The sequence below is a fragment of the Bubalus bubalis genome, chromosome 14 (genome assembly GCF_019923935.1).
Source record: "Bubalus bubalis isolate 160015118507 breed Murrah chromosome 14, NDDB_SH_1, whole genome shotgun sequence".
NCBI classification, from domain to species: Eukaryota; Metazoa; Chordata; class Mammalia; order Artiodactyla; family Bovidae; genus Bubalus; species Bubalus bubalis.
The window spans coordinates 3,649,085-3,670,420 of record NC_059170.1 but is presented as its reverse complement, the minus strand read 5'-3'; the positions used below and the strand labels follow the sequence as shown (position 1 = coordinate 3,670,420).

The 21,336-nt window shown below is 50.8% G+C and overlaps 1 protein-coding gene across 2 annotated transcripts in view; it reads right to left on the bottom strand.

The window, feature by feature from the left end:
- Window positions 1–497: 497 nt before the first annotated feature.
- ZFP64 (ZFP64 zinc finger protein) overlaps window positions 498–21,336 on the bottom strand; it is an 80,177-nt gene continuing 59,338 nt past the window's right edge. Inside the window, exons 1-5 of one of the 2 annotated variants that reach the window (XM_025263274.3) lie at window positions 19,909–20,238; window positions 14,007–14,156; window positions 13,800–13,862; window positions 4,384–4,635; window positions 498–1,764 (exon numbers count right to left, since the gene is read on the bottom strand). In XM_025263274.3, the coding sequence (XP_025119059.2) occupies window positions 1,055–1,764; window positions 4,384–4,635; window positions 13,800–13,862; window positions 14,007–14,156; window positions 19,909–20,014 (1,281 nt within the window). In that variant the 5' untranslated portion in view covers window positions 20,015–20,238 and the 3' untranslated portion in view covers window positions 498–1,054. Of the gene's footprint in view, window positions 1,765–4,383; window positions 4,636–13,799; window positions 13,863–14,006; window positions 14,157–19,908; window positions 20,239–21,336 lie in introns of those variants that run through there. The other variant, XM_025263273.3, reaches the window with a different exon arrangement.

Sequence of the window (21,336 nt, the reverse complement as noted above, 5' to 3'; positions counted from 1 at the left end):
GCACACAAGAATCTGTATTAAACAAAGACTGTATCTGAAGAAAAGAAGAAAGAAACTTTGCATAAATTATATATCTGCTGGCATTCCAAGACCTCTTAAGTTTCCGTCAAGTTAAATGTCCATTTACAAGAGGCTTGGGATTTCCCTTATTTGTTGGTTCAGCAAACATCAAGTGCTTACGATGATGAAAGACACTAGTCCCAGGCTTTTCCACGCATCGCCATGTCCCACAACGAAGCCCAGGACCCACTGGGCCCCTGCTCCCTTTTTAGGAACAGATAGACAAATCTTGAATTTCACGACAGTTACTGGCTGAGCGAGCGTTAGCTTGATCTCTGGCGCCACCTGCAGATCAAACTGCATTTTGCTTCACTGCGGCAGGAAGACGCTCAGGAATCCTAGGTGCCTTTACAGGGAAATTACCACCAGGTGGAGGGCCCTGGAGAAGCCCACACTGTGACAGACCACAAAAATGGAGCGTCCCTCTGACACCATTCTACAGACGAGCTTGCCTTTTTATTATAAGACAACAGATAAAAGGAACCACACACAAAACATATAAGGCGGATACTCTTAGAAACCACCACCCAGGTTAAGAAGAAGAACTTTTCCGGCCACCCCAGACCCTTCACATATCCCGACATCCCCTTAACCTGCTCTACGGATCCGTGTAGTGTTAGTTTTTCCACGTGGTGTAATTCGTTTGTTTCATAATCCCATCAGGGGCGATCAGTTTTAGAACTGGAATCCATCGTGAAGGAACTATCCCTATTGGACAGAGCAGTGCTCCGTGGACCCCCGATCTTGGAACCGAGTAAACCTGCTTAGACGATGCTTGCAGGGAAGACAGATACCAGGGGTGAGGTTGGGGGAGGCGTCTCCACAGGGCTGCCTTGGCGCCTGCCCTCACACCACGGTGACTGCATCCACGGCCTCTGCAGGCCTCAGGGTGGAAGCCGGCGTCCCCGGAGCTGGGGAGTCCAGCCTGGCTTGAGGGCTGGGCAGCGGCGTGGCGTCCGGAGATCCGGCCGGCTGACCACCCTCTCTGGGGGAGCTAGACGCACTGGCTGGATTCCAGGGGCGCCTCGAGCTGCCCGATGGAGACCAGCGCGCCCAGCTGCCCGGGGGCGCTGCTCTCGGGCGGGAAGGTGACCAGGCCCGAGCTCTGGTTCTCACCGTGGTCGCCGTGCTGCTTCCGGTGGCACCGCAGAGAGTCGTCCCTGACGAAGGCCGCCCCGCACGTCTCGCAGCGGAAGGCCCTGTGCGTCACGATCTTGGCCACAGGCGGCCCGCCGCCCTCCCGCGGCCCCTCCCGGCCCGGCGGGGCCCGGTTCTCCGTTCGGGCCTCGTCCCGGTGCGCCTTGTCAATGTGCTTGGCCAGGCTGCTGGGCCGCTTGGTGTCGAAGCTGCAGAAGTCGCACTTGAAGGGCCGGTCGGGGCAGTGCACGCGGCTGTGCACGCGCAGGGCGGCCGCGCTGGAACACGAGTAGCTGCACTCGGGGCACTTCTCGGGGTGCTCGGCCTGGTGCAGCCGGCTGTGCTCCAGCAGGTCGGCCCGGTCCCGGCCCTGGAAGGCGCAGTGCAGGCACTTAAAAGTGTGCTTGATGCGGATGTGCGACTTCAGGTTCGCCTTCATGGTGCAGCGGACGTCACAGAACTCGCACTTGAAAGGCTTCTCCCCCGAGTGCACGATCATGTGCCTTTTCAAGTCCGAGCTGATTTTGAACTTGGCGCTACAGAGCCAGCACTGGAAGGGGGTGTCCCCTGGCAACGGGAAGGTGCGTTTCCATTAGAGCAGGCAGGCAACACAGAACTCCCCCCAAACATGCGTTCAGAATGCCTGGTGGCAGGTAGCTGGGTCTTTAAAACTCCAGTTCCTTGTCACCTCCTACCACCACCACTTGCGAACACTGTATTAACTCACAGCAATCCCATGTCTGAGTACTACCCCCACTTTAACAGATGGGGTAACTGAGGCTCAGATAGGTCACATTATTTCACCATGGCCAAATAGCATCATGGCATCCACATCCACCCTCTTCATGACACTTCAGGTTCAGATCTAAACTCACTTGACATCCCAGATGCGGACACAGAAGGAAGATGTATGGTTATGTGATACAAAACTGTTTCTAATCAAGGTTTATAAACATGCTCACTTTGGTGTCTGGACTTCCCCTGTGGCTCACACAGTAAAGAATCTGGTGGGAGAGCTGGGTTCGAAAGATCCCCTGGAGAAGGGAATGGCAACCCACTTCAGTATTCTTGCCTAGAGAATTCCATGGACAGACGAGCCTGGCAGGACTACAGCCCATGGGGTTGCAACGAGTCGGACATGACTGAGCAACTAACACTTTTACTTTTCACTTCGTCTTTAAGTTGTATTATTACATCAGTGTTTCACACTGACAGACTGAATTTTATTTATGAAAGTAACCCACGAGTATGGCAGCAGGAGCAGAAGACAAATCATGAAATGCCATAGCCTCCTCTGTACTCCCTGGAGGGCTAAGGAGTTTAGTTCTTTGGAGGCTGTTACTTTAAACATCCCTGTCAGTTGATTATAGGCAAAGATGAGACTGTTACATATCCTACACAACCATCCTTTCCCCAAACTTCTCCTGCATTCTGTTGGTTGTGATTTTGACTCATCTAGCATCTCTCTCTCAGAGAAGGCAATGGCACCCCACTCCAGTACTCGTGCCTGGAAAATCCCATGGACAGAGGAGCCTGGTAGGCTGCAGTCCATGGGGTCGCTAAGAGTCGGACGCGACTGAGCGACTTCCCTTTCACTTTTCACTTTCATGCATTGGAGAAAGAAATGGCAACCCACTCCAGTGTTTTTGCCTGGAGAATCCCAAGGACGGGGGAGCCTGGTGGGCTTCCATCTATGGGGTCGCACCGAGTCGGACACGACTGAAGCAACTTAGCAGCAGCAGCATCCCTCTCTAAAACAAGTATTAGCTTCAATGTTTAGTCCATCAGCTTGAGAGGTTTAAGGATGCCTTTCTCTTTGCCACACTACCTCTCCTTGCTTGAGAAACAGCTTAATTTCACTTAATTTCCTCACTTCTCTTTTCTTCCTGACCTTGTCAGAAACCAGACTTTTATCTTCTGATTGTCAGTTCTCCAGCTTTTTTTCTGCTCTCTGAAAAGTTGGACCTTATAGCCAGCAACCCCAGTTTCAATTCACACTGCTTTGTTCTGACTACCGTTTCTAACAGAACTCCTCTTGGATGCAACATTCCTGCCAGTGGGTAGATACCAATGACAACTAAAAAATTCTGTTAAGTTACGCAAGTACTCTGTTGTCTCCAGGATTTTTGTTAGACTTGGCACATTTCATACCTCTTATTTCCTGCGGATGACTCATAGTCCACAGATGACACTTCACAGTTAGGAAGAGGAGATCAGTTTAAGGACGAGACATTAGGTGAGTTTTACCTGTTACTCGACAGTTTGGGCCATCATGCCAAGAGGCTTCAGCTGCTCCTCTGACCTCTGCAGCCTATATCAATTCCACGTTCAGAACACCCAAGGCAGTCAGACGCTGACTGCAAAGATTAGCTCCCAGCTCTTTGGCTGCCTCCCATTTGTCTGCTGGGACACAGGTTTCTTGACTCAATTTTGGATGTCAGTATATGCCGGTCTGCTTGCCACTTGCCATGAATTCATTGGAAATTCTAATTTTCTGACTCTCCTTATGGGCTTCCCAATCTCCCTTTTTCTGCACTGTGATGGGTTGGTTGGTTCTATCTCCTTATTTCAACAGGGTCTCACACAGGGAGGGAAAAGCTTTTCTGCAAAGCCTAATTTCTAGATGTTTGTGATTACTTTCAGGTAATTTTGCTACATGTTTCTTTTATTGGAGTATAATTGCTTCACAATGTCATGTACAACAGAGTGCATCAGCTGTATGAACACATATATTCCCCCCTCTTCAGCCTCCATCCCACCCTGCTCTTCCCACCCCTCCAGGCCAACACAGAGCACCAGCTGAGCACCCTGTGCTACACACCAGCTTCCCACTAGCCAGCCGTTTTACACGTGGCTACATGTTTCTGAATTAAGCCACACAATCAGAGTTGACGTTGAATGACAAACACCTAGTTTATTCATCAGACTTTTATTGAGATGCACCCTTCGCTTCTTGCATGCTGAATTGGATAATCACCCCCAGCTGTATTCTGCGCAGGCAAGTTAGAAAACTCAGCTGTCAGACTTCCAGTGTTTTACTAGAAGCTGTCTTCCCGGTGGGAGAAACCACACCCTTCATATCAACAGAGAAGCTCCAGTTTCCTTTACTCACACCCTGGAGTCATTTCCGTTGCCTGTGCTTTAACTAAAGCTGAGGGGTCAGAGATGCAGAGGCCTGGGACTTACCCGTGTGGGAGCGCAGGTGCACGGTGAGCTGGCTGGAGTTGCGGCTGGCATAGGGGCAGAGCTGGCACTTGTAGGGCCGCTCGTCCGAGTGGATGCGCAGGTGCTTCTTGAGGCTGCTGCTGTCCACGGCCGCGTAGTCGCAGAGGTGGCACTTGTGAGGCTTCACGCTGGTGTGGCAGCGCATATGCATGGTCAGGTTGTCCTTCCGGCTGAAGCACTTGTCACAGAACTCGCACTTGTGCGGCTTGTCTCCTGCAAACACACAAGCAAGAGTCATGGCTTCGGGGGTTTTGTCCACCAGGACGCTGGCAGAGAGATCCAACCCAGAAGGTGGGCCGAGTCCCGGGCTCTGCCTTTTCCTTCTGACCAAACGCCCGGAGACAGGAAGACACGGAGGTCTAGACAAGCGCCGTGGAACAAGAACGTGTGCTGTTTCATTCGTGGCTCAGAACTTTTGCAGACTCCCAAGGAGCAGAGATAAAATCAGGCTGAAAGGAAGTCATAGGCCAACCCTTGTTTGGGAAAATGAGAGCTTTCCTAGAAGCAGTCAAGATTGGAGGGGGCAGGTGGCGGATATCTGGAACGGCTTTCCGGCTCCCTAGCTGATGAGCCACCTGGAGAACAGTCAGGGTGACTCTTGCCTTACTTGTGCTAAACCACAAGCAGCAGAGGCACCTACCCTCCCGGGCTGCTAGGAAGGAAGGCTGCTTAGGCTGGAGAAGCATCGCCGAGGCTCCAAGCACGTGGAGGTTCCTGGAGAGCAGAGAACCCCATGCCCAGAACATCACCACCAAACTGCGTTCTTCCTTCTCCCATGATGACTCCAAACGGATCACATGCAAACAAAAACCTACTCAACAACCCACTGCTCAGGGAAAGCCAGAACCGGAAGGCATGCCCAACCCAAGAACCTGGACTCAGAGAAAATAATTCTTTCAACACCAAAACCAGATATGGGTCTTTAAAAGGCTGTTTTGGGTTGTGCGAGGCTTGGGGGATCGTTTCTTGATAAGGGATTGAACTCGGGCCCCTGGCAAGGGCAGTGCTGGGTTCTGACCCCTGGACTGCCGCGGTATTCCTCAGACACGGGTCTTAAGATGGCTCAATTAGAGGCAGGGTCTGACAATGTCCAAAGCCTAAGAATGATGACATCCTGAAGCTTTCAGGAAAAAAAAAAGGCCCAGATGAGCACACAACTCCTCAGACAACACGGGATGGTTGTAGGATGGGAAGAGTACCTGCAGAGTTCCACAGAAATTACTGAAATAAAACCCCGCACTTGAACTCGCTTCCCTGGTGGCTCAGCTGGTAAAGAATCTGCCTGCAGTGCTGGAGACCTGGGTTCAATTCCTGGGTCAGGAAGGTCCCCTGGAGGAGGGCATGGCAACCCACTCCAGTATTCTTGCCTGGAGAATCTCATGGACAGAGGAGCCTGGTGGATTGCAGTCCATGGGGTTGCAAAGACATGCAACTCAGACACGACTGAGCGACTGACAGACACACTTGAACTCGCATTCAGTGGGAAGAGAAAATAAAGCTAAAGATGACACAAGGCATCACACTTGAACCGTGTACATCAGAACAACAACAAAAAGGTAACTGGATAAGACGTGGGATGTAATGAAATGGGAAGGACTGCTTTCAAACCAGAAAAGAGAAGCAAGCATAAAAAAAGGGGCACAACAGAAAATAAGGTAATAGTCAAACTAAACATTTAGTACAAATGGATTAAATTTCCTGTTAAAAATGTCAATTACATTTAAAAAAAAGTCAGCTTAATACTCTTGAAAGGGGAAAGTGTTAGTCGTTCAGTTATGTCCATGGGCCCACAGGCCCATGGGCTGTGGCCTGCCAGCCTCCTCTGTCCATGGAATTCTCCAGGCAAGAACAACTGGAGTGCGTGGCCATGCCCTTATCCAGGGGATCTGCCAGATCCAGGGACTGAACCCAGGTCCCCTGCACTGCAGGCGGATTCTTTACTGTCTGAGGTACCCAAATAAAAATGAAAGAGAAGTAGAGAACGATACACAGTGTTCTAGAAAAATGCTAAAAGGCATCAGAAACATCAGTATTAGGCAAAACAAATCATGGTAAAAACCACTACAGATTTCATATGGAAGAGACAGAACTCACCAAGTAGATGTGAATCAAACTTATGAAACTAACATGGTTTCACAAAAGCTTTTTCAAGGAAAACTATAGGACATATTTTAAAACAACTTTTGCTCAAGAGTCACAATTAGATTACAAACTCTTAAGAGATGGACAGTGAGAGCTCCACGTTATCAAAGCCCAGAGCCTAATCACTTTTCAGAAGAATCTCTGAACTTCCGTTCCAAAGGCTGAAAGCAAGTGAACCACGTGCAACTGGAGAAACGAGGAGAAATGGAACTTCTCTGGTGGTCCCATGGCTAAGACTCTGTGCTCCCAACGCCAGGGGCCCAGGTTCGATCCTGGTCAGGGAACTTGACGCCTCATGCTGCAGTGAAAATCAGAGTTCACGGGCCACAACTAAGGCCTAGCAGTCAAATAAATACTTAAAAAAAAAAACCCACCAAAAAACCAACTAGAAGAAGTGAAAACAGACAGCACTTGACCTATAAAAACAAAAGAATGGCTATTAAAAAGGGAGGTTTGCTTGAAGAAAAGATACCAGTAGACCAGTGTTTTCAGTGTTGCCGCTACAAGCGTTTGGGGCCAGGTAATCCTTGGCTGTGCCCTGTCTCGTGCACTGTACACTGTTTGGCAGTATCCCTTTCACCTCCCCGACAAGATGCCAGTAGCACCCTCCTCTCCAGTTCTGAGACTCAAAAACGTCTTTAGATATTACCAAATGTGCTGGGGGGAAGGGGACGACACTGTACCTGGTTACGATCCATTTTAATAGACACTGGAAAGAAGGGACAGATAGATAAACTTAATCATGACTATTAAGTCAGACTTTACCCCAGCCAATTTCTGTGCATGTGTGTGCTTAGTTGCATCGTTGCGTCTGCCTCTTTGTGACCCCATGGACTGTGGCCCACCAGGCTCCCCTGTCCATGGAATTCTCCAGGCGAGAACACTGGAGTGGCTAGCGATTCCCTTCTCCGGGAGATCTTTCCCACCCAGGGAAAGAACTTGTGTTTCCTGCTTCACACGTGAGTTCTCCATCATCTGAGCCACCAGGGAAGCCGACAATCAATTATGATGAGTCAATAAAATGGCTATGTCCAGGAAGATACAAAATTACAGTCTGAATTAAGAAAGAAAACAGAGCAATAACAAATTTAGAAAAACTGCTGTATTAGAGACGTGCCCCAAGGTAAACCGTTTTTTGCGCAAATATTTGCTGTCCTTCTCAGGAGAATTAGGCTGCATGATCCCATCACTGTCGGGCTGGACATGGGATTGGCTCTGCACAATGGAGAGGAGCAAACGTTAAGAGCCAGTATCTTGGGAATTCCCAGGTGGTCGAGTGGTCAGGACCCTGCACTTCGACCAGGAGCCACAGGTTCAATCCCTGGTCTGGGAACTAAGATCCCACAAGCCGTGTGGTACGGCCAAAAAAGCCCCTAACAAAAAACCACGAGAGCGAGCGTCTGGTTGGCTACACTTGCCTCTCTTGTTCAAGATGGCCCGTAACATACCAGATCAGGGGTCGAGTTTGGTGTTTTGAACTATGTTTCAGGTGTGCAACACAGTGATTGAGTTTTAAAAGTTCTATTACACTACGGTTATTATAAAATATTGGACTTATTTCCTGGGAAGAGCAAGGATTCTTAAGTTGGGCCCTGTGGGTAAAATTTAAGGAGTTCCAGACCTTGGATGAGAAGGGATTAAGTTTTTATCTCCTTTACCTCTAACTGGAATTTACCATTCCCATACATTCCGAGAGCTCATTCCTCTTATAAGAACTGCAAGTTCGTACCCTTCGATCGCTATCTCCCCATTTCTCAAACTGAACTCATAGAAACAAGGAGTAAAATGCAGTTTTGGGGTCAGCAGGTCTGGGTGGGTCTGGGATTCTGTGTTTCTAATGAGCTCCCAGGTGGCGGTGACCTTTCGGTCTGTACCACTCTTCAGGACTCCCCTGGTGGCTCAGATGGCAAAGCGTCTGCCTACCATGCAGGAGACCTGGGTTCTCTCCCTGGGTTGGGAAGATCCCCTGGAGGAGGAAATGGCACCCCACTCCAGTATTCTTGCCTGGAAAACCCTATGGATGCAGGAGCCTGGTGGGCTACAGTCCATGGGGTTGCAAAGAGTTGGACACGACTGAGCGACTTCACTTTCACTCTTCAGGAAAGCAAGGGTAGTCTATTAAAATACTTCACAACGAACACTTTGACAGCATCTGTACTTAAATATAGTTTACTGTGATTTTATTATGCTTAAAAATATTATTCTGGGAGGGCTCTGTAAGCTTCACAAAATTGCCAGGAGTTCACAGCAGGAAAAAAGGGTTAAGAGCACCTTTAGCTGGCGTGTTCCAGAGAGGCTGCCCCACCAGCTGGGTCCTGGAGGGGAGACCACAAGGCTTGGGGCTGCCACTGACTCTGGGGACACGGGGCTCAGCGGAGCTGGCCTCTGCGGCCACTGAGATGGACATCGTCATCACAGCCTAGTCCATGCACTCTCCAGCCTCCGGGAAAAGAAAGTCGTAAACAGAGTACTGTGGTCACGTTCTACCCAATTTTCCAGCAAAAGTGTTTCCATGTTCAATTGTTTAATAGCAGAGGGAAAGAAAAAAATGTCTCAACTCACTTTAGGACAGATTAACCCTGAGATCAACACAGAGTGGGATAAAACAAACATTGGACGACAATGTCCTTTATGAGGTTAAACACCAGACAATTATCTTAAGTGCAAAACATCTGAAATTCAACCGTCACATGTTTTTTTATACTTTAATAGCTAAGTTGTGTCCAACTTTTTTGCTATCCCAAGGACTGGACTCCACCAGGTTCCTCTGCCCATGGGATTTCCCAGGCAACAATACTGGGGTGAGTTGCCATTTCCTTTTCCAGGGGATCTTCCTGACGCAGGGATCAAATCCACGTCTCCCGTGTCTCCTGCATTGTGGGTGGATTCTTTACCACCGAGCCACCCAGGAAGCCCCTCAACTATCATTCTTGATGGAGAAACCCAAAGCCAAACAATACACATCCAAAGACCCAAACCCACTTCCACAGACTTGGAGTAAAAACAAACAAAAACTTCTCAAACATGACAAAATGATTTCCACAAGGATCCTAAGGACTTGAACCACAAATGGTGGTTAAAAAAAAAAATCCAAGTAACTCCCTGGCAGTCCAGTGGTTAAGACTGGGTGCTTTCACTGCCGAGGGCCTGGGGTCGATCCCTGGTTGGGGTGCTAAGATCCCATAAGCTGCTCTTGCAGAGAGCCAAAAGGGGGCAGGGGAATCAAGCTATTTCATTAGAGTCAGGAGTAAGATTCGGATGGTTTGCTTCACCACTATTCTTCACCTCTGACCCAGAGCACCAAGGCACTCTAGATCGAGTAGAAAGACAAACACGATTTGCATATGACAATCTACCAGGGCAATTCAAAAGCATAAACTTGACCTACGAGAGTACACAAGGCAGCCAGGGGCCTGGAGAGAACATGCACAACTTCTCTGGAGCTCGTTCTGCCGCTGACAGCACTCTAATAAGTTCCCACACCCCCCATCGCTCCCCCACTCTTCATCCCAGGCTTCTCCCTGAAGAGAACCCGACCTGGTTCATCCTGACCTGGGCGGTGGGGCGGCCCGGGGCGGCAATGCTTGAATTAAGTGCTGTGTTCCCTGATTCACAGTCTTAAGTGAGTACTTTTCAGCTAGCCCACTCTGAGGAAAACACAGTTCTTGTGTTTCTTTTGTACTTTATTCCTGTGGGCTTTTCATCTGAATATTGGCACTTCTGTTGAGTGACGCTTGTTCAGACCCTTTTCTATTGGACCCATCACCAATTTGCAGGCATCCTTGCGTGTTCAGAAGATGAACTCTGCCCCATGTTGCAAATTTCTTAACTTCTTGATGATGTCTCAGTGGAAGTTTTAGCTTTAGTCATAATGTCGTCTTAGTGGAAGTTTTAGCTTTAGTCATATTTAATCTGTCTTCTTGGTGGACTTTGCTAATTGTGTTTACCTGTCTATTTTCAGCATAAATTTGTCCTCCTATATTTCCTAGTAAGTTATAGACTTTAACTTATTTAGTATATTTGGAATTTGAATGATAAATTTCCCTATTAAAAATGTCAATTACACTACAAAAAGTGTGCTGTAAACCAAAATACTCGGCTGCCTTGACAACCAGTGCCTGAGGGGTGGTTGCACCGGCGCCTTCCCTACGCTGTACCGTGTTGACTTGAAAGAATTAAAAAAACCACGGGTATTTCAGATTTGGTATTTGGCAGATGTTTCCTTAAATGTGAACTAAGTGAGCCAGTCATGTCAAGGAAAGTTACCGACAGAACTGGGATGATAACTTTTGGATTCTAGACTGCCTGGATTGCAAAACACATATCCCTCACTATCCCAGGCCTGCAGCATCCTAGCTTTAGGTATTTCTACTGAGATTCATAATTAAACATGATTTTTCTCCTACGGTACAATGAAATGGATCAACATTTGGAAGAATTACAGAAGTTGGCAAAAGCCATATTTTCCCAAATGACTGGCGTATGACTGTCAAACCAAGTATGGTTTGGAGAGCCAGTCAAGCATAAGTAAGGGCCATTCAAAGCTGAAAACAGACAAATGGAATTTAACAAGTTTGAAAAATTTATGGAAATGACTGCAAATTCTATACAGCAACTAATATTTAACAAACTACCCTTTGCTGTATTCTGGTGTAGCATTACCTGAAAAGACTATCGAAATACTCCATTTCCAATTACATTATGTGAGCAGCCAGATTTTCCTCTTACATTCCAACCTAAGGAACACACAGCAATAGACTGGACTGGGATACAGGGGTGAAAGTTCAGCTAAACCATGAAATAAGACATGTTTGCAGATGTATATACACTGTTACTTGCTTTGTTTTGGAAAACAGTCACTTCTCATAGAAGTGTTTATATATAGCGGGCTTACTGTAAATTTATTCATTTAAAAGTAAAAGTTTTGGTTTTAACTTCTAATGCAGTAACTGTCAATTAAATTCTTCGGGGGATCTTAAGGTTTGAAGCGTAAAGGATCTCAAAACGGTGGTTGGAAAATCAATGTTCTACCCATTTGGCAAAGGTCCAGCTTCCTCCTCAAGCGCCCCCTGCACACACTGCCACCCCCACCTCCCTCTCACAGCTGCGCTGAGAGGCCATGTGGTCTATATGTGAGCTCTTTTTCTGGGCACTTGCCACACAGATTCAAGTCTTCAAGCTCCCGGACTTCATTTCCACAGCTAAGAATCGCCACACCACTAAGTTCTGGCCAATTGGGCATCAACTGAAATGACGTATAACTTCCAGGACGCTGCCTTTAAAGGTAGGAGTAGGGCTTCCCTGGTGACTCAGTAAAGAATCCGCCTGCAATGCAGGAGACCCAGGTTCGATCCCTGGGTTGAGAAGATCCCCTGGAGAAGGCAACCCACTCCAGATTTCTTGCCTGGGAAATTTCATGGACAGAGGAGCCTGGTGGGCTACAGTCCATGGGGTCGCAAAGAGTCGGACATGACTCATCAACTAACACAAGCCATCTGAGACCATGCCAATCTTCAGGATATCCAAGCACCAAAACAGGACCCTGAGTCCCTGAAACCATGGGGCTGGCCACCACACTCACCAACAGGACAGAAATATGCTGGCCTTAGGCAACCATGGGGAAAGATGCTATCAGTGCTCCAGGGCCCACTCCTGCTTTTCAGAGGCAGCACAGGCCTGCCCAGCATCTCCACCCCGACTCAGGGAGCCCCACCAAGGACATGCCTCACCTTGTACTTCCGGATCCCCCTCATACTTTGTATCACTCCAATAAGACATTAATCTAGCCCCCGCCTGTCTCTCGAGGTCTTCCTGGTACCGTGGCCACAGGGGCCTGACAACCTGCAGGTTTTGGGACTGCCCCAGCGGAGAAGCACTGCCTGGTTACCCTCAGGACAGAGTCGCCCACTTTGAAGTTGCCTAACCCGGCCAACTTGATAGGGAGTCTCTCATCTTTGTTCAAATGGCTCCCGAGGTCTGCAGGTGACTGCCATCATCCTGGCACCCCTATCTCCCGAGGCTTCACGAGAAGGCCGTTCACGATCCACCCTTCCCAGGCAAAGCTGGCCCTTTGCTCTCTAACTTCCACAGCCCACTGTCCATTTCCAAGAGAGACTAGGTGTCCAGAAAGCTGTCCTCTTGACGCTGGAGCCTCAGGGTTTCAGCTGGGCATGTGGCTGCCCTTCTTGAAGCCATTTTCCAGCCCCGCTTCGTGCCTGGTGTGATGACTGAGTCCTGCTCATCATCCGGCTAGTCACCTGGGAGGCCGCTTCAGGGGCCTGGCCTGGGGGAGGCTTAGAGCCTTCCTCCCACTTCAATTCTCCACCAGCTGACAGACTGAGGTCCGGAACAGCTGCCTCGGACCAGGAGACGAAGCTGTTTGTTAGAATGACAGCTATATCCCACCAGCTGGGGACTACCTGGCTTCTTGAATTGTACTTGAGAAAAAGAACACTGATTGTGTTTAAGTCATTTAGTCTGGTTTCTGTGAGAGCAGAGAGATCAGTATCTCAACTCATACAGCCAGAGGGTGTCTGTAACGAACTAGACAGTGTGTCTCCGGCTCCGTGCACCGTGTGGTCTTCCGTGACTATTCAGTAATCCCACCGTAGGGCCAGGAACAGTTATTTTTCATGCAGCTGTTAATATATGATGGGCTTACGCTTCTATTATTTGTAACAGCAGCCGCAGGTAACAGGCGAGCCGGGCATGACAACAGGCCGTACGTGGTTTACAGAGCCTGCTTCTAGGTCATTCCTTTGCTCCAGCACATCTGGTTTCTCTGCATTCTCAACAGCGTGGTTGCTCAGAAGGCACCTTCCGTCCAGAAGCAGCCTCACCGCTCTTTTATCCACGACCCCTATGGCCACAGGGCCTCTCTGCTGACCCTCCCTCTGCCCGCCTCTCCAACCGCACCCCACGCCCGTTCTGCTCCGTCCACGCCTTTGCACGGCATTCCCTCCCCCTGGAGTCCTTCCCTCTCCTCGCCTGACTCCTCAGCCATCTTTCCTACCTGAAGAGCCTCTTCTTCCAAAAAGTCTGATATCACCAGCTTATGACAGTCTCCCCCCGCCTGTCAGTTATCATCACTGCCTTTGAGACTCTTCAGGTCCCAGCCTCTCCCACTAGATTTTGTCGTGAGGCAGAGACCTTCTGCGTCGGGCTCACCATCATACATTCGTGTTCTCGGGCTTTTTTCCAGCACGCAACTTTGGAACAAATGAACGGGTACCTACCCGTGTGGATTCTTAGGTGGCGGTCCAGATCTTTCATGCCATGCACAGTTTTGAAGTGGCAACCTAGAAAAGAAAAAACAGGTTCCCTTAACAGAACCTCAAAGAGGAAGGTACGAAGAATCTGAAATCCCGGCGAGTCAGTGCCTGAGCTCGCGTGGCCGCGCCGGGTACAGGGAAGGGGCTCAGCATGTCGCGTCTACCCTTCACCTGGATAGCAGCAGTTGAAGGTCCTCTCCCCAAGGGTTGCTGTTGGTTCCTTTGACTCGGAGGGAAGAGCCGCGACAGGGGCTTTCTGGGTGTCACTGCCGTCAGCGGAGGGACAAGGTGGTTTGGGAACATCGTTATCTAGTTCCGAAGCTGAAATCGAGACAATGGAAAGTATTACTTGATTTCTCAAATATAAGCACCATGATCAGGAAGATGCCCTAGAGGAGGAAATGCCAACCCACTCCAACACTCTTGCCTGGGAAATCCCATGGACAGAGGGGCCTGGTGGGCTGCAGTCCACGGGGTCGCAGAGTCGGATACAGCTGAGCGCACAAGTCTTAGAGCAGCTTTGGGTTTATTTTACCTTCCCCCACTCCCCCCCCCGAAAAACCCCAAACATTACAGATTAGAAGCCATGCACACTCTGGTCTCGACCATCCTCTTCACCAACTTCCAGGAAGCAGAGGGGACAAAGGAACATGGAAATGTGCCAGGGACACGACTGCCAAGATCCAGACTTTGCAGCAGAGCCTCTCAAACAACGTGGGGGAAGACCTGGTTTGTAAAATAACTTCCAACCCTCCAGGCTAGCGTTTTTAATAGATTAAACACGAAGTACGAGAAAAATGGAATAAGACAGTAGAAGCCCAAACGCTTCACATGTGACATAAAGCTGGATGTTTACTGAGTTACTTTTAAATGCTGTTTCTGAACTTATTTTAACTCAACTCAGCAACAAGTCACAGACCACACTTCAAGTATCACTGCTCTCTAGGTTAAAATGCCATTGTTTCAACCTGAAACATGAAGAAAAAAAAACAAAACAAAACTAGAGACTAAAAGACTTGAGATGGTCTGCAGTATCAGGACTTTCTGGGATCCTGATTAAACATACTGTAAAATCCATTTAAGACCCCAGGATGCACCAACACTAAATGAACGTTTAAGGGAAGTTTTTAAGGCGTGAAGATGAAATTAAAGTTTTGAAGAGTATTCTAGTAGTTTGCATGCATTCATGCTCAGTCATGTCCAACTCTTCACAACCCTATGGACTGTAGCCCACCAGGCTCCTCTGTCCACAGGATTCTCTGGGCAAGGATACTGGAGTGGGGTTGTCACGCTCTCCTCCAGGGGATCTTCCAACCCAGGGATTGGATCGGACTCTCCTGCATGGACAGGTGGGTTCTTTATCACTGAGCCACATGGGAAGCCATGTTCTAGTAGTTTGGGGATGGCTATTAGATTGTACATGTCTGATGTGCGTCAAAATAATCCCGGGCAGGGCAATGGCTGTATGAAGAAACAATCGGCCACTTTTAACTAGTGATTGAAACCGAGCCTCTGGTTCATGAAGTTCTTCGCATAACCCTCTGTTAGCAAGGCTGACCCAGGTGTAACTGTGGTTTCTGCCAGCCAAAACGGCCAGATTATTTCATAAGGTTCAATCTAAAAGGAGACTTTAAAAACGTCTATAACAAAGACCAAGTGCTCCTCAAAGACTGTAAAGTGATTTCTCTCCAAATGGACTTAAGACTCGGGTAAAAAGAGGTGCTGTCAATATTTTAAATCTGAAAAGAAAAAAATGTATTCAATAGTTTATGAATTACATCCCAGAGTCAGGGACTTTTGATCCCAGGCTTTCCAGGCGGCTCAGTGCTAAAGAATCTGCCAGCCAAGTGGGAGATGTGGGTTTGATCTCTGGGTTGGGAAGATCCCCTCGAGAAGGAAATTGCAATCCACTCCAGTCTTCTTGCCTGGAAAATCCCACGGATGGAGGAGCCCGATAGGCTACAGTCCATGGGGTAGCAAAGAGTCGGACACGACTAAGCGACTAACCCACTCAGTATTCTTGCTTGGGAAATCCCATGGACAGAGGGGCCTGGTGGGCTACAGACCGTGGGGTTCCAAAGAGTCAGACATGACTCAGTGACTGAACAACGAACAACACGGAAGGTGGATTCCGCTTTCCTTGACAGGCTGGTCAAAGCAAACCTTCTTACCATAGAAGCTGCAGAACACGCTGATGAGGGCATAGGGTTTGCTTAGTCGCGTGCTAGCTGTGTGATTACCGGCAACTTACTCAACCTTTCCGAGCTTCGGTTTACTTCGCTGTAAAGCAGCATCCCTGACCCGCCTCCGAGTAAGAAGAGATGTCCCATGTAAATTCCCAGCACGGCATCCAGCCTCCATCGCATCAATGCTATCACAGGGCTTCAGCAAAAGGGCCGCAGGCGTCACATCCAAGGAGCTACAGTGCTTGAAGCCCCTTAACAGGGACTGAACAAGGGACCTAGGCCCATGCCTTTCAACTGGGGGTCATCTTGCAACACCTGGGGACACTCTGGATTGTGACGATCGTGTGCACACGTTTGTGACGTGGCGTCTAGTGGGTGGAGGCCAGGGACGTTGCTCAACATCCAGTGATGCACGGGACCCCCCACCCACAACACAGAACCACCTCAACTGTGGGTTAAACGTAGTCTCCAAAGCCTCACCCACGTTAACTGGGGCGGGGGTGAGCCCAGGAACGTGCGTTTTAAAGCACACCAACCTCATACTACTCTCTAAGCCTTTGATACTCAAGGGGTGGTCCTCAGAGCACTAACGCCAGCATGATCCAAGAGCCTGTTAGAGAGGCAGAACCTCGGCTCTCAGAATCTGCGCTTTAACAAGATCCCCAGGTGAGGCCCATGCCCATCAAATGGGGAGAAGCACAACTCCAAACCACAGCTTCTCAAATTACCCGCGCACCAGTCACCTGGAGGGCTTGTTAAGGTACAGGTGGCGCGGCCTCCCCCGGAGGTCCAGAGTGGAGCTGGCCGCGTTTCATTCCTAACAAGTTCCCAGCTGATGCTGCTGGTCTGGGGACCACACTAATACTTTCTGCTGTGCGGGAAGAGAACTTGGCTCAGAGATGCTGCTCAAGGCTGCTGGGCAAAAGTTTTCAGCGAATCAGAAAACTTGGCAGGTCTGAAGTCCATCACTATGCCTCTCAGAGGTAGGCAAAACCTTGCATTGTTTAGCAATTCACGTGTTAAGGAAAGAAAGCCACTCAACTCCTGAGGGTTTTTAATCCCACCGAAACCAAGACGACTGGAAAGCTAAGTAGGAGGCTGTGAAGCACAGTGGTTTACGATCCTGCCTGGGAAGCCAGCTGATAAAGAATTGAATTGGAATCTGGAACTTATTAGCTGTGTGACCCTGGCTGAGTTCCTCAGTTTCCACATTTATAAAATGAGGATTTTGGTCCCCATTTCCCAGGTTTAGACAAAGATTAAATTCCTTAACATACTTCCGTAAAAGAACCTTCTGAGTCAGCACTATACAGATGCTCCTGGTTATATTCACGGATGTGCACATACACACGAGCCAGCAAATTCTCAGGGAGAGGGAAACAGTTCACAGTGCCAATGGGAAGGCAGGCAGAGGGAGACTGTTGGGTTAACGCTCTCAGAAAACTGCCCAAGGCTATAAAGGGTCACCCAGGCAGAAAACGGCAGAGCTTCAGAGGCGACTTCCTTCTTCCAGAAAAGGAAGGAAGGTGGGAAGCCTGCTCTCCTGAGACAGGCGCAGCTGGGGCGGAGACCCTTCTAGGCTGGAGGAGGAGGTGGGCCCCATCTGACGGTGAGAACTCAGGGTAGCACAGTGGCCCTATCTAACCTTTTGAGAAACTGCTGGTGTTCTTTTGGTAAGGTTGTTTTCCTGCTTCTCGTAGCTTTTCTCTGGTGGTGACTGAAGTCTACCAACTGATCTGAGTCATTCTGTCTCCTCCAGAAGCTACATGAGTTGCAAAGCCATCTGCAAATTAAGAGCAGCCCAACCTTAAAAAATGGGCTTCCGAGGTGGCTCAGTAGTAGAGAATTCACCTGCCAATGCAGGAGATGCAGGCATGTGAGTTCAATCTCTGGGATGGGAAGATATCTTGGAGGAGGAAATGGCACCCCATTTCAGTATTCTTGCCTGGAAAATCCCACGGACAGAGGAGCCCGGTGGGCTACAGTCCATGGGGTTGGAGAAGAGTCAGACTCAACTTAGCTACTGAGCGCACGCGCGCGCACGCACACACACACACACGCACTCACGCACGCACAACCTTAAAAAAAAAAGGGCAGGCCTCTAGCTCAGCAGAACAGACCCAAGACAAGTGCAGGGGAACATCAGTTACAGGGCTGTTTTTCTCTGCAGCGGTGGCCGCTGTTGAGGTGTCCTGGCACCCCCTAGTGCCGCACAACACAGAACACCCTCCCCAACCCCTCCAAACACAGAGCAAGGCTCCAGGAGGTTGCCCTCCAAGCGCCGTTTGCAGGAGTAAAAAGTAGCCCATAGCACTTTGGACAGCCATAGCCCATGTCCACTTTGGACAGCATGTGTTTCTTCAAGAACGGTCTTATTATCGCTCCCCAACAAGACTCAACATCCCCAGTACCGCCCCAATTCTTCTTTACAGAGGATCCGCAGCCCTGCCCTGCCCCCAGGAAGACCCTGGTTCTACCTGCCTATCTGCACTCTACACCTTGAGCGCAGAGACAGGGTGCTTTGGTTGCAGAAGTTTCACCCAGCCAAGCTTTACTTTTATATACAAACCACCAGTTTAGGAGTGGCTTCATTAAGCTGCTTCTCTCCTCCACTGCCTCCCTGGGAGCAGTGCGGTCATCAGAATCCACCAGAGACCTGCTGCTGGAGGTCTGCCCTTTCTCGCAGAAGAGACCAGATCCCCCTTCTCCCTTGCGGAGGCGGGGCGGGGGGAAGGGAGAAGGGGAGAAAGTTCCAGTAAGGGCTCCTCTCAACAGCTCCTGGCTAAGCAAAAGGCAGCAACTCATCGCGGGGGTGGGTGGGGTGGAGAGACCTGAAATAGGAACCTACACGGTCTTACCGGAGAACAAGATAATCACAACGGGAAGCGCCTTAGAAATGCAGATTCCCCGACTCCACTCCACCCCTGGGATTCCAGGAGCGCGGGGTAGGAGCCGGAGGAATCCAGCGAGTTCTCAAAGCTCCCCACCCGCAGGGTCTTCAGAAGCAGAGGCTGCCTCGGGACCCTCAGGGTTGCCCAGGGTCTCCAGGCTTCTCCTGGAACCCCTCTAACCCTACACCCCACCACCGTCCTGACCCCGCTCCCGCCCCACACCCTGGCGCCACTTCAGAGTAAAAATCGACACCCTCACTGGAGCCCGGGGCCCCCGGCCCTTCTCAGACCTCAGCCGGACGCCCCCGCCCCAGCTCCAGCCTCGCTGACGCCCCCGGCCGTCTCTATCGCTCGCTCAAAGCCTCAGGAGTTTTCCTCGACGGTGCCCTCCGCCGAGAGGCCACCCCGGGCAGCACCCCGGCCCCTCCCAGCTCGGTGATGTCCCAGCGCTCACCCCGAACACGCTGCACGCGCCACCGCTTTATCTCGGGGGCCACAGCTCCAGTACCCAGCGGCCTCGAGCTCCAGGAGGACGGGAACCGGTCGCAGTGCCTCCGCTCCAGCGCCTCTCTCCAGGGCCCAGCAGAAGCTCGGACATTCCGCCCCCAACACCCAGGAAGACGCCTGGGATCTCGGAACGCCCACCTCCGAGGCGCACAGCCCCAGCCCGGCGCCAAGGAGGCCGGGCACGCCGAAGGCTGCCTCCGGAGGGATCTCAAAGCATCCTTCCAAGGTGTGCTGGGGGGCAGGAGTGGTTGCAGGAGAGCGACTCGGGTAGCGACGTAATCTACCCGAGAAGGGTTAATTCACAAGGGGGTGTGTGTGTAACTTACAAAGGCAAGGGTAACAAGGTCTGAGCCCCAGAACTCTAGTTGGAAGCCTCACCGCCCCGCCCCACCCCGCCCAAGCTCAAGGGCCAGGACCTCGCATCCACGCGGGTCTGCGGAAAGTCCGAGAAAACCGCCCCCAGCACCCGGGGTCCCCGGCGCCACTCACCCGGCTCCCCCGCCGCCTCCGCGGCCGTCTCGGCGAACTCCCGGCTCGCGGACTGCGGCTGCTCGGAGCTGAGATGCTGGGGCCTGGCCTGCTTGCGCCGCGACATGGCGTTAGGATCGGGGCTCTGGCGACTCCCTGCGAGCGGCCAGCCTCACACAGCCAATTCCCGGAGTTCGGGAATTAACCAGGCTCGGCCGGAGCGCGCACGTCCTGGCAATCCTGCTCATCAGCCCAGCAGGACGGTTTATCAGGAGCCCTGGCGGCGGACTGGCCCGCAGCCAAACCTCTGGACTCCCGGGGAAGCGCGGGGCGGACCCGGGCAGCCCACACCGGCTGGGAGCTCGTTAGAAATGCAGACTCTCGGGCTCCACCCCAGACCCGCGGAATCAGAATCTGCATTTTAACAAGCTCCCCAGGTGATTCGCATGCACATTAAAGTTTGAGAAACCGTGTCTGCATTTTAACGAGGTCCCCAGGTGATTCGTTTGCCCATTAAAATTTTAGAAGCACAGCTTTCCTCCAACTTTAATGTGCGCGTGAATCACTGGGGATCTCGTTAAAATGCAGATTCTGACTCAGTGGGTCTGGGGTGGGGCCTGAGCTTCTGTATTTCTAACGAGCTCCCAGGTGAGGCGGCTGCTGCCCAGGCAGCGCTTTTAGATTCTGGCTTAATTGGTCTGGACCGAACCCTGGACATTGGTGTGTATATATATTAAAAAAAAAAATTTTTTTTTTAAGTTCCCCAGGTTATTCTGATGTGCAGCCAAGGTTGGGAAGCACGACTTCCACTCGTGGCTGCGTATTCGAATTTAAAATTTAAATTAGGCTACAATTGCAGGGTGAACCCACTGGTCCTGGAAGAGCTGGGTAAAAATGCAGATTCCGCAAGTTTTCGCTTCAGGCAGCCCAGGAATCTGTATTTCTGCGCAGCGTCTTCCCCATCCGCCCCCTCTCCTCGCCCGGTCCCGGGACTCCGGCGCCCGGGGTCCGAGACCACATAGAGGAAGCCTGGGGCCAAGAGGGGGGCGGACCCCGCCCGGCAGGTGACCGAGGCGAGGTCCTGGGAGCGGGGGGCGGTTGAGCTAATTGGCGTTCTTGCTCAGACTGGCTGGGTCTTGATGAGACCCGAGGGGACCCCTCAGAGGGGACCCCTCCGAGGGGACTGGCACCAGGTAAACGACATCCAACTGGGAGCAGAAAGCCACCTACGAGCCCCAGGTGTTTGCGCTCTTCGGTTGGGGAGTTACTTAAGGCGGGCTGTGCCCGGAGCTTGCCCGAACCTGAGAGTCACGTGGGGCCTTTGGGTAAAAAGGTTCAGCTTTGAACCCGTGGGGGCGGGGCCTGGGAATCCGTATTTCTAACATAGCCGCCGGTGAGTTTTTCTTCAGTGGCTGGTCCGGCCCCGTGCGGTTTCCGCTTCATCCAGTA